This window comes from Eretmochelys imbricata, chromosome 3 (genome assembly GCF_965152235.1).
Source record: "Eretmochelys imbricata isolate rEreImb1 chromosome 3, rEreImb1.hap1, whole genome shotgun sequence".
Classification (NCBI taxonomy): Eukaryota; Metazoa; Chordata; order Testudines; family Cheloniidae; genus Eretmochelys; species Eretmochelys imbricata.
Window position 1 is genome coordinate 69,167,673 of NC_135574.1, and position 16,651 is coordinate 69,184,323.

General features: G+C 39.3%; 1 protein-coding gene across 2 annotated transcripts in view; it reads right to left on the reverse strand.

Annotated features, from left to right (window-relative positions):
• UBE2J1 (ubiquitin conjugating enzyme E2 J1) overlaps positions 1–16,651 on the reverse strand; it is a 66,984-nt gene that overhangs the window by 41,914 nt on the left and 8,419 nt on the right. For both annotated transcript variants that reach the window (XR_013345595.1, XM_077812814.1), the window contains exons 2-4: positions 9,557–9,630; positions 5,393–5,524; positions 2,800–2,884 (exon numbers count right to left, since the gene is read on the reverse strand). Coding sequence is in view for 1 of the 2 variants with exons in the window: in XM_077812814.1 (XP_077668940.1) it covers positions 2,800–2,884; positions 5,393–5,524; positions 9,557–9,630 (291 nt within the window). In the remaining variant the exon portion in view is untranslated. The remainder of the gene's footprint in view (positions 1–2,799; positions 2,885–5,392; positions 5,525–9,556; positions 9,631–16,651) is intronic.

Here is a 16,651-nt window from a genome sequence, read left to right on the forward strand (position 1 = left end):
ACTTCATGTAATGCATACGATAAAGTGAGCTGTAGCTCACGAAAGCTTATGCTCAAATAAATTGGTTAGTCTCTAAGGTGCCAAAAGTACTCTTTTCTTTTTGCGAATACAGACTAACACGGCTGCTACTCTGAAACCTGTCATTAAATAAATAGGCAATTACAGAAGTGCTACTCAGTTGGATAATACCTAAGAAAATTAACATACAAGCCCACAGATAATAAATACCACAGCAGCATATATACTGCCCACAAAAGCCCTCCACAATTGCTGAAAAAAGTTTAAAAGCTATTAAGCAGAGACTGAAAAATTGGTCTGCTCATAGAACCCCTGAGATTCTGCAGCCTCAAAATGTTCATAGCTGTAATTCTGCTTCAGGAGAACATGCTGATTCATGCACAGTTCTATGAGCCCTGGTTTTCCACAATACTCTGGTCATAGAATTTAATCCTTTCAGTATATTTTAGTGTGCAATTTATATCCAGGGTAGGGACAAATGATTAACAATATGGCATAAAAACAAACAAGTGATAGATGAGGGTGGAAAACGCAAAAAGATGTGGCCTTGTGCAATGCATCCTGCGGCATGATTCCTCCTCTTCCCACTTCAGGGAAATGTATAAGTAGTATAGTGCAGTGAGACTTACAAAAAGCAAAAACCATTCAGTCATTTTAAACTCAGGGTGTTGGATCCTCCCCTCTCCTTTTAGAGTTCATTTAGTACAGAGTGCCATTTCAGAATTACAAACCATGTTACTCAGTTGACCACACACTACACATAAAGAAAAGGAGTACTAGTGGCACCTTAGAGACTAACCAATTTATTTGAGCATAAGCTTTCGTGAGCTACAGCTCACTTCATCGGAATGCATTCAATGAAGTGAGCTGTAGCTCACGAAAGCTTATGCTCAAATAAATTGGTTAGTCTCTAAGGTGCCACTAGTACTCCTTTTCTTTTTGCGAATACAAACTAACACGGCTGCTACTCTGAAACACTACACATAGAATCATAGAATATCAGGGATGAAAGAGACCTCAGGAGGTCATCTAGTCCAACCCCCTGCTCAAAGCAGGACCAATCCCAACTAAATCATCCCAGCCAGGGCTTTGTCAAGCCATGCCTTAAAAACCCTAAGGATGGAGATTCTACCACCTCCCTAGGTAACCCATTCCAGTGTTTCACCACCCTCCTAGTGACATAGTTTTTCCTAATATCCAATCTAGATCACTATTCAAGCTGATTCAGAAGGAAAACTTAAAGTGATCAGACTAGGAAGTAAAGGATTCAAAGTATTTTTCATAACTATAAATTTAAAAAAACACTCAGAATGTTTTATATACACAGCCTTGTAAAATTCTACCTGCTTGTTTACCTGGGGCAAATAAATATCAATAGTTCACCATACTTCTCTTGATCTCCCACCCCCTTGAGCCCATCAGTATTCCATTGTCTCTTCCAAGTCCTCCCTATACCTCCCTCTCACACCAATTCACATCCCTTCACTGATCTTAAACATACCACCTTACCTTTCCCCTTCCTGGGTACCCCATCCTTTTTTCTCCCTTGAGATCAGCCCCCTTTACTCTCTCCCTATGAGATTTCTTCTCCTATGGTGCTTCCTGTTTTCCACTCTTTTCACAAGACTGAGGAAGGGTGCTGGTGAGGGTGGGTGGGAGGCCTGGTTCCACCTTCCAGTATGCTATAGTTGCTGCTCAAGTTGAGGGGAAACAGCCTTCCTACTTCTGTATGCTTTGGCTTGGCTGCTTGCAACTGTGCAGTATCCCTCCTTGCGCCAGAGACTATCTTGCCAACTCAGCAGAGGAACCATTTCATCTGCAGAACTCAAGGCAGCCTAGTGTCAGTGGTAGCCATAATCCTGGCATCCACAAAAAAACCCAACACCACATGGGACTTATGATCATGGGCTATACAGGCCCCAATGGCTAGTTCCAGGCAACTGTGGTGGAAACTGTAATAACCCATGTTGTTTTTGGAAAATTAGGGTGATATACTTTCAACCATAGTGATTAATTTACACCAAGGTGACCTCCACAAATTCAGTGGCTATTTTTCCTATTTTGCTTAAAAATGGAGATTAATATGGACATCTATGTTGGTCAGAAAATGGAGTTAGGGCATAGCTCTGGAGTTTTCAGACCCTAAAGGTCAGCCCTGCTAACCTGAACAGAATGTGGCATGAATGGTTAAATTAGATTGAAACAGGAGAGGAAGTGCTCACAGCACCAGCCAAGACTCCTACTCACCCTTTACCTTACCCCTGAAGAAACATACAATTAGTTGGCATGCAGCAAATATAATATTGCCTTAGAATTTATTTTTTTTTAGTCCTGTGATCAATAGATACAATAATAAGATACTGATTCCATAGTCAATTCAACTAAGATTTGTTTACAAAGAAACTTTAAGTGAGCTTAATAGAAATGCATTAAATTCAAAGTTTAATCATCAACTTATCCAGGAAAAATGATGACACTAAAACCATGTGCCTCTTCTCACCATTCTACTTATTTCTTTATAAGGGACAGAAACTGAAACAATGTTATTTCCAGTGTCTCCTTGAGGTCAGGGGAATAAGTAGAAGAAATTCCTCTGCATGTCATCAGAGATTGGCCCATATATCAAGCACTGTGCTTAATGATATGCTGATGAGCACAGTATAAAACTGAAATAAGATAATGGATAATTTCACAAAGAACATAATTCTGAAAACTAGTTTTGTTGGTGTCCATCAATGTTTTGCTGAAGAAGAATTACACTGAATATTAAGTAATACTCACTACTCCATGAAGGCTGCCACGTTTCAGGGTGATGTCCTGAGATGCTTAAACAAATTTTCTTCCCTACTTCAAACCTGCCATTGGCCTTCAGGGAAGAGAGACGGGGAAGAAAAACAAAAAAGACATTATTCAACCGAAATATTCCTTGTTAAACTAGCTTCTACCAATAAAACTAAGAGGTAAAAATCTTTTCAAGTAAATCTGTTTGCAATCATCATGTAACAACTGAACAAATGACAACAACATAAAGCTCGACTAGGTTTGTTGAAGCCACACTTGCTGCTGTTTACACAAATCACTGAAGACAATCTCCCATTTAAGATATCTTTTAAACATAACATAAATAGCAGAAGTCCTCCAAAAGTGAGTTCTGTATTCCACTTTTAAGATCTGCAACATTTAATATGACAAATGAGAATAATTTCAATGCTTTAAAAGCCAAAAATACTATGGAAAATTTACTGGAATTGATTAATAATGGGTGATCATAATCAAATTTTTGAATCATATACAAAAATTTAGAAGTTAAGGCCACTATGATGCTGTCCTGTTTTGCCAAAACATATTTTAAGTGTTGCTGAAAGGGTAGCTCTTGTTATATTTACAGGCAGAGCTGGTAGCACCATCTATAGTTAAGGTTGCCGGATACTTTCAATCATAAGACCCTGTTTTCCGTTGCTTATGACTTAGTCAAGCATTTGCCAAATCCATGGTGGGTGTTCATGTGAGGCTGATTTGGAGGGAGAAGTTTCAGCTAACACAGTTCAGCAGTTTCCAAGAATGAGATTAGGAAAAAATACATTGTTTTGCCCATGTTTATTTTTTTTTTTAAACAAATGTTCAGTTCAAAATCTCTAGCACCTCTATGCTTCAGAGAGACTTAAAATTTGACACCAGGAAAGTGCTTTTTTGCCATCTCTGTGAAAATTATCCAAATTTTACCAATTTATGACCCTTTGAAAAATCTCAGCTTTCACATGCTTACTAGAGGCTTGACAGAGTGTGGCAGGTAAATATTCTGATGATTCAAACTTCACTGGGCATGCTTCAGCCCAGGGTTCCAGGGGCTTAGCAGGATCTTCCCTGCAATTACTCCTCCCAGCTGCTGGGGTTCACTGTGGTATGGAACACAGGACTAAGAGCAGTGAAACTGTCCTTCCTGCACTATCTGCGCTCCCTGTCTGGCACATAGCCAGTGTGAAGGATGAGCAGCAAATTTGAGTGCAGAGTAGATGAAGAGGCTGCAGGAGCCAGAGGGTACAGGGAGCAGAGGAAGAGGGAAGGACCCAGGGAGTGGGGATAAATAGAAGCAGAGGCTGGAGGGGCAGGAACCAGGGGTGTACAGGAACAGAAGAGGACAGGAACAAGGTGAGGTCACAGGAACAGAAGGGTCCACAACCACTGTAGCAAGCTCCCCTTCAGAACCTGGAACTGAACTCAGGAATCCTGAGCGTCTAACATTCCTCTGCTGTCAACAAACAGCTGTGAGACACACGCTTTTTTAGTAGATTTCATCCCCTTCTAGTAGCTGGTCCACATAGAAGATAACAGCCTACTCCTACTACCAGTTACTCCATTAACCCAAGTGGTAGAAATTTGTACTGTAGATGTAAAAGTCCAAAACCCTGCCGACGACCCAAGTAGAGGGGTCAATATGGCTCCACTTTATATAATTTAATTATGATACAGTCTTTAATTACATGATCACATACTATTTTTTCCATTCTTGTATCTTAATGCATATGCACAAGGGTTCTGAATTAAGGTTGCATAGGTAACCTTAATTCTGGCATTTCTTAAGTTTTGAGTGCTTGTCTTTGCAACTTTCATACTCACATATACACACACACACACACAAATATTGAATTATTTACTAAATAAAATCCTCCTGACACAAATTTGAGGCAAGGTCCTGCCTGGTGCTGGTCACATGCAGCTCTCGATGTCAATTGAAACTGGATAGTAAACCTCTCTCAAGACGAGGTCACTCAGTTTGTTTGCTCATCCACTATTTCTCATTGTTTCTCTGGCCTTGGAATAAGAACTTGAAGTGTTTTAATAAACAGATTATATTTCATTACAGTTACTATAAATAACATTTCAGCATGCAACATAGGTAACTGTCCCTGCCTACATCACTATTCCAAAGTGAATCAAATGGCATGGCATTATGCCTCCTACCACAGCAGTAGGGGAATTATTTTCCCTCCTCTTTCAGTGGTCAAAGCACTAAGTTCAGTTCATCCTACAGTAGGGTGACCAGATAACAAGTGTGAAAAATCGGGACAGGGGGTGGGGGATAATTGGCACCTATAACAGAAAAAGCCCCAAATATCAAGACTGTTCCTGTAAAATCGGGACATCTGGTCACCCTATCCTACAGTGGCTTTTCCATAATGTATATAATCTTGCATAAATAGTCTTCAGATTTTTCATTTAGTCTCATTTACAGCTATACAAATGGATAAACAAAACAAAAAGGCACAATTCTGCACTTTTCTCTAAGTGAACTCTCTCCCATATTGCCAAAATCTTTTATGGTTACTCTAATTGAAATGACCATATAAAAAGGATGACTGCTAAATACTCTTACTGTTAACAGAATGATGCTTGGGGGTTTCATGGGATACTCTGGTGGTAGTACTATTCGTCCATGATAAATTCCTCCATCAAAATCTGAATCTGGAGGGCCTCTAACAGTAAAATGCCATTCAAAAAGATTATCCTAAAAAACAAGAGCACATAAGTCAGAGAGAGCAGGACAAAAACAGATAATTATTACTTTATTAAAACAAGCATGGACTGTAACTCTGTAGAATAGCAAAAATTCAAAATCAGAAGAATGCTACATGAGAATAACTACTATAAGACAGTGCTGCATTGTGGAGGCTACAGTTAAGGAGCAATACAGCACTGAAAAAAGCAGCAGCAGGTTGGCAAAAACGGGAGGTTGAGTCAGTTTCCATGTATGACTTATTTTTTATTGCGCTTTCTAGAGGTGCAATTTTTGGTTGCTGGATGTTGTTAAGTTTCAACAGAGCTCTCAGCTTACAGCACAAGATCACAGTCATTTTTCACCTAATGAGCCTGAACTGTGGGTTCTTCATAAACCATGAAAGTATTCATGATATGTGGTGCAAACTCCTTTAGAGCCTCTAACCTATGGAGACTGGCAGAGATTAACCTCTGCAACACATTAAAACTATTATTATGATCATTCCTCTTTCTAAAAAATGAAATGTAATCCTCATCATATTCAAGATGATAAAGAGGTGCTTTGAACCAGCTATTCCATCTGATTATTACAGGGGTTGGTGGTATGCAAGGACTTTTCCCTTTTTCAATTAGAAACATACAAAACTGTGCTTTCATTGTAGGGCAGACAGTGAAAGCCTGTTTTATAGTCACAACAAATGCATTTACTTTTAAAAGTATTTTCATCCACAAATTGCCAACAAGGTTAAGGAAATGCACCATGCACATCAGGTGTACTGCATTTAAAAATAAAGGTTTCAAACCTCAATCCCAAACTCTCACCATGTAAGTGACATTATCTGTCACAAATGCAGTCATGCAATCAAATGGTATTATGAATTTCTCAACAGTTTCCCTTACTGCCTGGATTACTGTTTTAAATTAACTGCTTCCAAAACCTCATAACTCAATAAAAATACTTCCAGCTTGTTTTGTTCATGTGGAGCTGAAGTAGCTTTGTTGTCACTGCTTGTTGGGCCAAGGATGGCGAGAATATTGAGTACATATCTGTCTTCAGCATCAATAGTTTCATCTGCTACCATGCTTTTCTTTTAAATCTTGAAAGTATGCGTGTTGGGATGTTAGTCCCAGGATATTAGAGAGATAAGGTGAGTAAGGTAGTATCTTTTATTGGACCAACTTCTCTCATCTTTCTCACCAATAGACATTATCTTTTATTGGACTAACTTCTGTTGGTGAGAGAGACGAGAGAAGTCAGTCCAATAAAAGATATTATCTCACCCACCTTGTCTCTCCAATTACTGAATGTCATATTCAAAATTCTTTAGAAAGTTTTACTTACCCAACTGGTCTGCACTAGGTATAACTCCAGTGTGTGTTCCAGATTGCATTCTAAAAACCCTCTGAGTTTTGAATTGTGAAGGATATACAAGAGGGAGAAAAGGCTTCTGTTAAGCTGAAAGCTTCATATCTCCTGTAAAGCTGCTCTTCGATTTTAGTAGTAAACAGCTGTTTTCTGACGTTTCAGATTTCTGTTTTCCTCCACTTGTAATGCCTCTGGTTGGTACTTATGTGTTGCACTTTCCAGATGCTTGTTACAGCTAGTGTTTCTGGTAAAATCAACATGCTACACTAGATACAAAATAACTTTCCTTTGTTTTCATTAAATGTTTGAGAATATTGCTGTGCTCGTTGCTTAGCACTTAATTTTGCCAATTTTTACTCATATTTTGTTGCTGGCATTGTTGTCCACTATTTACCATTATTCAAAGGTTTGCATATTCCAACCATTTTAACTTTTTCACTTCCGCTGACACCGCAAAAAAGTCATGATCGCTTACTGTTAATTAAGACATGCTCTCTGTTTTCACAGTTGAGTTGAAATCAACAGCAAAATTTACAGGGTCTGGGGACAGTGGTGACCAACACTGAGAAAGTCATATCCCTACTCATGACTAATGCTAAATGCTGGATCACAGCTGTATGTTTGCCCACCTACTTATCACTCTTGAAAGGACAGAATATAGTGCTGTCAACATTTATTCAGGTTTTGCTTCTCACTGTTCTCTCCCCAGGAGAGAGAGACTGTCCTAATAAGGAATCAGCAGATTCATACAAACTACCAGTAAATAACATCCTGAAATAGGCCTTCATATTCTTACTATTACAAAAATCCAGGTACTGTTTATCCCTGAACTTGGTTTAAAACACTGGAATTAAAATAAAACAGAAATATAAGTGAAAAAATAAAAGTTGATATTTTACCAAAATCATTATTCAGGAGAAAAACTGCAAGCAAAAACAAAAGCTAATCAATAACAATAATCTGTACTTTATAGCACCTAAAAGCATGTTAAGTGCTCTACGTATGCTAACTGCACTAAGCTTTTCTGCAAAAATTCCACCAAAGGACAAAGTCCCAACATTTAGGGCTTCTGTTTTTTAAGGTTTCAGAGTAGCAGCCGTGTTAGTCTGTATTCGCAAAAAGGAAAGGAGTACTTGTGGCACCTTAGAGACTAACAAATTTATTTGAGCATAAGCTTTCGTGAGGAAGTGAGCTGTAGCTCACAAAAGCTTATGCTCAAATAAATTGGTGAGTCTCTAAGGTGCCACAAGTACTCCTTTTCTTTTTGTTTTTTAAGGTTTACTTTTAGAAATTTTTGGGTTGTGTGTAGATATCCAAAAATGGGGGGTTTTCAGGGCTCTCTCTCTCTGTATATGTTGTAATGAGTAATCTGTTTGTAATGTAGTACTGTTTCAAACAGCACTATGTTAAAGCACACTAGGGAACCTTTAGTATGTACCAGCAAGGTCTACAGGAACAAATTAACATGCAACACTTTAGCGCAGGGGTTCTCAAACTTCGTTGCACCACAACCCATTTCTGACAACAAAAATTATGACATGATCCCAGGAGGGGTGACCAAAGCTTGAGCCCACTCAAGCTCTGCCACCCCAGGTTGGGGGGGAGGGTCAAAGCCAAAGCCCGAGCCCCACTGGCCTGTGCAAGGGTACAAAGCTGAAGCCCAAGTGCTTCAGCCCCAGGCAGGGTGCCTGTAACTTGAGCCCCACCACCCAGGGCGGAGTACCTTGGGTTTTGGCTTTGGGTTGGTGGGGCTCAGGCTTCAGCCCTGCGCTCCAGCCAGTCTAAGCCAGCCCTGGCGACGCACTTTGGGGGTCCCAACCCACAGTTTGAGAACCGCTGCTTTAGTGCACTTAGAAAATCACACCCTCCAAGTCTGCATTACTGCTCCATGTAGACAAGCCTATAGATACAAATAACCATTTCTGGTGTTTACTGGATAAACATCCCTCATTTTTTTTTCCCTTTTTTTAAAAATTGGGGAGTTTTCCAGCTACAATCTAAAACCAGAAACTCTACAATACTGTAACATAAATCATTAGGATATATTTTTTTTAAGTTTCGTCTTGTCTGCTCTAGAATTTCACCTTTCCTCAAATTTTTGACTGTTTATAATATTTCCAGGACTGAGACTGCAGCATAGAGAGCATCATTAGGGTAAGATTTTTTTTTTTAAAAGGTGAGATCCTGCAACTGCTCCCTTCTGCTCCTACTGAACAACCAGTTACTTCAATGGGCTCCCATGTATGCACAGGGCTGCACACATGTCAATCCAATTACAGGATCTAGCCTTAAACTTTCTGCTAGGGTAACTTCATAACATGAATTTCTTTTTAGATGTATAACCACTTTACATTTAAATTATGATGTTATGCAATTCCAGGGGAAAAACATATTGCAACAATGTGACATGACTATTTAGATAAAATCTTAACTTTTATTATGTACTTTTTACCGATGAGTCAACTCCATGAAGTCATTAGATTAAAAATGTTCCTGGTAGTTTTCAAGGAAGGAAAAAATAAAAATCTGACCATTTTAATAAGGTCTATTAATCTCCAAAACCAAAATTAAATATTATGTATGGACTTAAAGCAATGTAACCAGGCAGAAAAATATTAGGTATTATACAGCAGAGACAAACTAACAGCTTTACAGCAAATATACACAGAAACTAACCTCCAAGGGCTGTGCATGGTAATGATCTGTAGGATCCTTCAATTCGGCTGCTTCCTTCATTAAACGTTTGACAGCTGAAAAAGGAAATTTGGTATATCAGTATGAAAAGCTCCCTTAAAAAATAAAAAAAATAAAATATACGGGAGATTTTGTTAGCATTATCTTGAAGGAGTCACTTCATATAACAAAGTAGCTTATATGGTACAGCACACCATGTTTCTCTCACATGACTTCATTCTCAGATGCACATGATAAATTACTCAGATAGGGTACAGGATTTAATGAGTCATAAGAGCACAAAGTTCTGAGAAAAATTATATTTAGTTGTTTCACAGTTTCCCAAATAATGTATCTCAACATTATGAGTAAATTGTACGTGATTTATTAATTCGGCCCTTACATTAAAGCTGAGGGGGGGAATACAACATTTACTAGGTTTTCACAATTGCTTTCAACAAATACAGATGAACAAGAAATACCTATCATTATATTTTATCACAAGAAGAACCTCCTTGCATTTCAGCAATTGCCTAGAAAAAGTAAGGGCTTGTCTACACTACTACTTAAATCAATATAGCTTACATTGCTCAGGGGTGTGAAAAAAACACCCGCTGAGAGACCTAAGTTACATTGACTTAAAGTGCTGTCTACACCAGGCTATGTCAGCAGGAGACACTCTGCTGCTGCCATAGCTTCCACCTCTCGTTGAGGTGGGGTAAAATTATGTCAATGGGAGAACACTCTCCCGTCAACATAGCCCATCTTCACCAGATGCGCTACATCAACAGCTGAATCCATGCAGCTATGCCGATGTAGCACACTAGTGAAGACAAGCCCTAAAAAACTTTACACCTTGACTGCTAACTGTCAGAAAAGTTACATAACTATTATCTTTAACAGTGCAAACAAAATCATTGAGAGATTTCTATGAGAGGACCGAACATTAGAAAGTACACGGGGACACACAGATACACTTTACATTTTGCCATTGAAAACATACATACGTGGTGCCCGAAACATTTACCCCACATGTAGTACCTTGATAACTAAGCCTACCAGTAAGGATGAAAAATACTTGTGCCACCATTCCCACACTAAAGCCTCAGTTCGGGCCAGGTGAAGAGATAGCCTCCACTCCTTCCCAGGTGCTTGGAAAGGTGAGACTGCTGCAATTTCTATCAGGGTGCTGTCCCTGGACCATGAATGGTAGCTCGATCTTTCATATCACTCGAATAGTAATAATTGTTTGATAAGTGTGAAGCCCCACACCCACCTGACCCTGTCTTATTACTGCAATAAAAGAGAAGGAAGCTCTCTGTGTTGCCCCTTCCACCCTCAGCCTCATGGTCATAGGCACTGACTTTTATTTTTCTCCATTCTGAAGTCCCGTCCTCACTCCGCCTCCTCCCACTCTCACTCCACCCCCAGCCCCCAAGGCGCCTGCCCTCGCTCCACCCCGAGCCCCCCGCTCGCTGTTCTCTGCCCTCCCGCAATCTCCTCCCCAAGATGCCAAAAAGCTGATCAGCAGCACCGCCCATCAGCTATTGCTGGTTGGAGCTGCGCACCCACTATTTTTTTTCTGTGGGTGCTCCAGCCCTGCAGCACTTTTTGGCCCGAGGGTTACATCGGGGTGCGAATCTGTATCGAGGGCCGGGTAGGAAGGCTGTGCCTCCCCAAACAGCCTGGCCCCTGCCCCTATCCACCCCCTCCCACTTCCTGCCCCGATTGCCTCCCTCAGAACCTCTGACCCATCCAACCTCACCTGCTCCTTGTCCCCTGACCACCCACTCCCGGGACCCCACGCCCCAAACCACCCCCCCGGGACCCCACCCCCTAACGCCCCCCCGCTCCCTGTCTGCCCCCTGCAACTCTTATCCACACCCCTGCCCACTGACAGGCCCCCCCCCAGGACCCCACCCCCTATCCAACCCCCCAGTTCCCCGTCCCCTGACTGCCTTGACCCCTATCCACACCCCCACCCCCTGACAGGCCCCCCGGAACTCCCGCCCCCTTACCATGCAGCTCAGAGCAGCAGGAGCTCGCAGCCTCACCGCCCGGCCGGAGCCAGCCACGCTGCCCACGTGCGGCATAGCTACAGGGGGGCGGGGACAACAGGGGAGGGGCCGGGGGCTAGCCTCTCTGGCCAGGAGCTCATGGGCCGGGCAGGACAGTCACACGGGTCGGATGTGGCCCGCGGGCCGGAGTTTGCCCACCTTGGTCAAGAAGATACCATCAGAGATGCTTAGTTTTGCAGTTCTCAAACTGTGGATATGTGTCTCCAGAGATAACATGCTTGTTAACAGCAAAAATGTTTTTTAAATAAATAAATAATATAAAGAGGTGAGAAATAATAGACCTCAAACCTCTTGTCCCTCTGCAAATTTGTGTAAACAGAGTCAGTCCCTTACTTCTCTCTAAAAGTGCAAAGTTTCAAAAAGTTCAATGGATAGAAGGTTGTTGGGGGCAGAATAGACCAAGACAAGGAGAAGAAGTCTGGAGATAAATGTGAGAAGGGAGAGACAGGCAGTAGAAACAAAAGGGAAACTGTTTGAGCAGCATATTCCAGAAGTCTTCAGGTCTTTCTGAATGTAGCCTTCATTGATTTGAGATCTACCATACCATTCTCTCAGTAGAAGGGAAAACCTATAATGGCAGCAGGCTGTAAAAGAGTCCCAGTTTGGAAATAAGAACCAATCAAGAAATACATGTTTGCTGAAGTTTTAAAGAAAGTCACACCAGTGAACTGGTGGAAGTCACTTAAACACTTGGATTCAGAGACTGTTGAAGCGATAGCAGCAGTAATTTCTTCTACCAGTGTAGAAATAATATTTCCTTCCTTTGGACTAATTCATTACAAACTGAGAAATCGTTTGGGACCTGAAAAAGCAGGAAAGCTTCTTTTTCTTTTCCAGTTTATGAACAAACAGGAAAATGAAGGTGAAGATGACTGAGTTAGCTGCAGAAGCCAATATTTTAAGTTTCTCATGTTGACCTGGCTGACACAGTCAATTTAATTTTTGTTTTTCTAAATATTTCATTTAACTATTTTATTTTAAAACAATTTTAACAAAAACAAACCTGATTTTAAAAAATGTGAATGTTTAACTACATTCAAAAAATCATGTTTGTTTTGTTAAAATATTATATTTTTGCTGTTGAAGAAAAAAATCCAGAATACATAACATTGTTGTTTTAGTTAAATAAAAAAATGTAAATGTCTGTCTGGTGATGCTCTCCTCCTAACACAGCATAGCAAGAAAATCCTCCAAATATTAATAATTAACCTGTTGAATTGGAGATATTTATGAAGTCACTGGGCGGTGAACTATCTGCTTCAATTACCTTTGGTAAATGAAACAACCAAACAATCATTCATTTTCTGATAGAGCTGTAAAACTAATCTGAAAAGTTTTCAAAATAAATCACTTTAAAAATGTACAGTGTGTACCCTCTAAAAATGAAACCTACATCTATCTCTGAGTTGTGAAGAATATGTATTAAGGTTATAACAACCAACAAGAATGCGCATTTATGTAGAAATCCATGATTAAATCGAGTATTCCTGACTAGTGATTTAAATCATGATATGGCAGAAATGATATGAGAATGAATAGAAAAAAAATATTTCTTTGATTACGATCTTCATTAATCTGACCCTGTGTACAGAGTGACTAAATCCACAGAAACATCTTCAGATATAAGATATAATCCTTTATCCAAAACCAAGAAAACCTTCATAAATTCAGTTAAAAGTATTTATTTGAAGGCTAATCAAAGCTACTTGTACATTTCAAATCTGGTGGGAAGTTTGATTTGAAGAATGAATCACAAAATTCTCCTATGAAAATGAGAACTGCTATTTAAGACAGGTAAATAGCACCTCTGATTTGTCAGATTAGGTGCAGCAGATTTCAGTATAAAATTTATCACAAGGATAAAGGAAAGCAGGGCATCTGCTCTAGAAATGGAACTGAGTTAGCAGAACAATTTTAAACATGGTTTTAATCCTGTTCATGCTAACACAGTTTAGGCATATTTTGGCTAGCCAAGGTAGGCAGTCAAATCAGTTTTTAAAATGCATTTATATCTAGAAAACCTGGAGTTTAATCAGCGGAGTGTCAGTGCCCGTGGATGACGGTGACATTTGAAAGTGGATAGGCAAATCTGACAGAGAACTGAGGTATCTGGACAATGAAGTCCTTGAAAAGTTACCTTCTGATAATTTTTACAATGTACGCCAAGTAAAATTAACCACATCTTGACTATTTTATACAATTCATTTACAAAGTAACCATATTATTTATAAACAGAACATTTTTAAGCCATGAAATACAACAGTGTGGTGATACTATTAAAAAGAAATAGAAAAGGGAGTCATCTAACTAACAAAATTCGAGTAAATGTGTATCAATTTTTATATTCTCTGGGAGGAGATGGCTTGATCCTTAGAAACTACAGATAAAAAAAATAGAAGGATGAGGAGATATTCTAAAAGTCTGTGTCTTATTGAGGTAATATAACAGAGGCCTTGAAATGTCCAAGGATTGAATTTCTTCTCTCCTGAGGAGTTTTGGAAAGATAACTGGTTACATTAACAGACTAATACAAATGAAAGTCCAACACAACTTTGGGACTAGAGTTAGGATAAGTTCTCAACATAACCCTGTCTCTATGAAAAGTTGTGTAAAAAGGATCAGTCATCAGAGCCTGGTGTTTACATCAGCCAGAAGGGTCACAAATGGAGGCTAAAAAGGTTCCTCTGAGTGTAAGGTTGTGTGAAGTGCATTCAGAAAGAAGCTCAAAGGGAGGTTCCATAAGGTTTGAAAGGACAATACTGAGATCCCATACTGGAGGTGGTTCTCTTGCTGGTGGATATGCATGGAGTAACCTCTTTGGAAATCTAGATACTGTGGGGTAAGTAAAAAAAAAAATGAACACGACTGCACGGGTGGGTAGCAAGCCAACATCACTGCAAAATGGATTTTGATTAAATTGAATGAACAAGTCCAGAATGTTTGAAATAGAGCTGTTGATTAATCACAGTTAACTCATGCGATTAACTCAAAAAAATTAATCATGATTAAAAAATTAATCAGGATTAATCGCAGTTTTAATCACACTATTAAACAATAGAATACCAGTTGACATGTATTAAATATTTTGGATGTTTTTCTATATTTTTATATAAAAATGTGTTGTAACTGAAATAAAAGTATATATTATTTTTATTACAAATATTTGCACTGTAAAAATAATAAAATAGTATTTTTCAATTCACCTCATACAAGTACTATAGTGCAATCTTTTTGTCGTGAAAGTGCAGTTTACAAATGTAGATTTTTTTTTTAACATAATTGCACTCAAAAACAAAACAATGTAAAACTTCTGAGTGATCTTGTAGGCTCTGTTCTACTTCTTTTTCAGCCAATCACTAAGACAAACAAGTTTGTTTACATTTACGGAAGATAATGCTGCGCTCTTCTTATTTAAAATGCCACCAAAAGTGAGAACCAGCATTTGCATGGCACTTTTGTAGTTGGGATTGCAGATATTTACGTGCCAGATATGCCAAACATTTGTATGCCCCTTCATGCTTCGGCCTCCATTCCAGAGGACATGCTTCCATGATGATGACGCTCATTAAAAATAATGCGTTAATTAAATTTGTGACTGAACTCCTTGGGGGAGAACTGTACGTCCCCTGCTCTGTTTTACCCACATTCCGCCATATATTTCATATCAGTCTCGAATGATGACTCAGCACGTTCATTTTAAGAACGCGTTCACTGCAGATTTGACAAAACGCAAAGAAGATACCAATATGAGATTTCTAAAGATAGCTATAGCACTCAACCCAAGGTTTAAGAATCTGATATAACTTCCAAAATCTGAGAGGGACGAGGTGTGGAGCATGCTTGCAGAAGTCTTAAAAAAGCAACACTCCAATGCGGAAAACTACACAACCCGAACCACCAAAAAAGAAAATCAACTTTGTACTGGTGGCATCTGATTCAGATGATGAAAATGAACATGCGCCGGTCCGCACTGCTTTGGATTGTTATTGAGCAGAACACGTCATCAACATGGACGCATGTCCCCCGGAATGGTGGTTGAAGCACAAAGGGACATATGAATTTTAGCGCAGTTGGCAAATAAATACCTTGCAATCCCAACTACAAAAGTGCTATGCAAATGCCTGTTCTCACTTTCAGGTAACACTGTAAACAAGAAGCGGGCAGCATTATCTCCTGCAAATGTAAGCAAACTTGCGATTGGCTGAACAAGGAGGAGGACCGTGTGGACTTGCAGGCTCTAAAAGTTTACATTGTTTTATTTTTGAATGCAGGTTTTTTTGTTCATAATTCTACATTTTTAAGTTAAACTTTCATGATAAAGAGATTGCTCTACAGTACTTGTATTAGGTGAATTGAAAAATACTATTTCTTTTGTTTTTTTACAGTGCAAATACTTGTAATCAAAAATAAATATGACGTGAGCACTGTACACTTTGTATTCTGTGCTGTAATTGAAATCAATATATTTGAAAATGTAGAAAACATCCAAAAATATTTAAACAAACAGTATTCTATTATTAACAGTGCGATTAATCGCGATTAATTTTTTTTAGTCGCTTAACAACCCAAGTTTGAAATGCAGAACACAGTTGAGGATTCTAGACGTATGAACCTCCAACAGATCACAGTTTGTGTTGAACTGCACAAATGGAAAATCTTTTGCATTTAGAGGAGTAAGTCTTTCTCATGGAGAATTTTCTACTTTGTAGCAGGATTTCTTATACTAACAGGGAGTGGTCTCTCTGTCAGTAGCACTCAACTTGCCAACATCCAGGCTGTTGAATGTAGTGACCTCCTGTCTGGGTGAACTATGTGACTTTGGTTCTGCAATACTATATCTGGGCAGTCTAGAAGTGGTATGGAAGGCTAGACAGACATTCTGAGGAGGCTGGTCAGCCAGAACTTTCTTTGCCAATTTGATGCTAGCAGAATCAGTGTAGCTACATCCTGTCTTACTTTGCATATGCCTCTTGGAATCAAAGAATTTGGTAGAAAAAAAGTATGTACATGGGACCTTGAT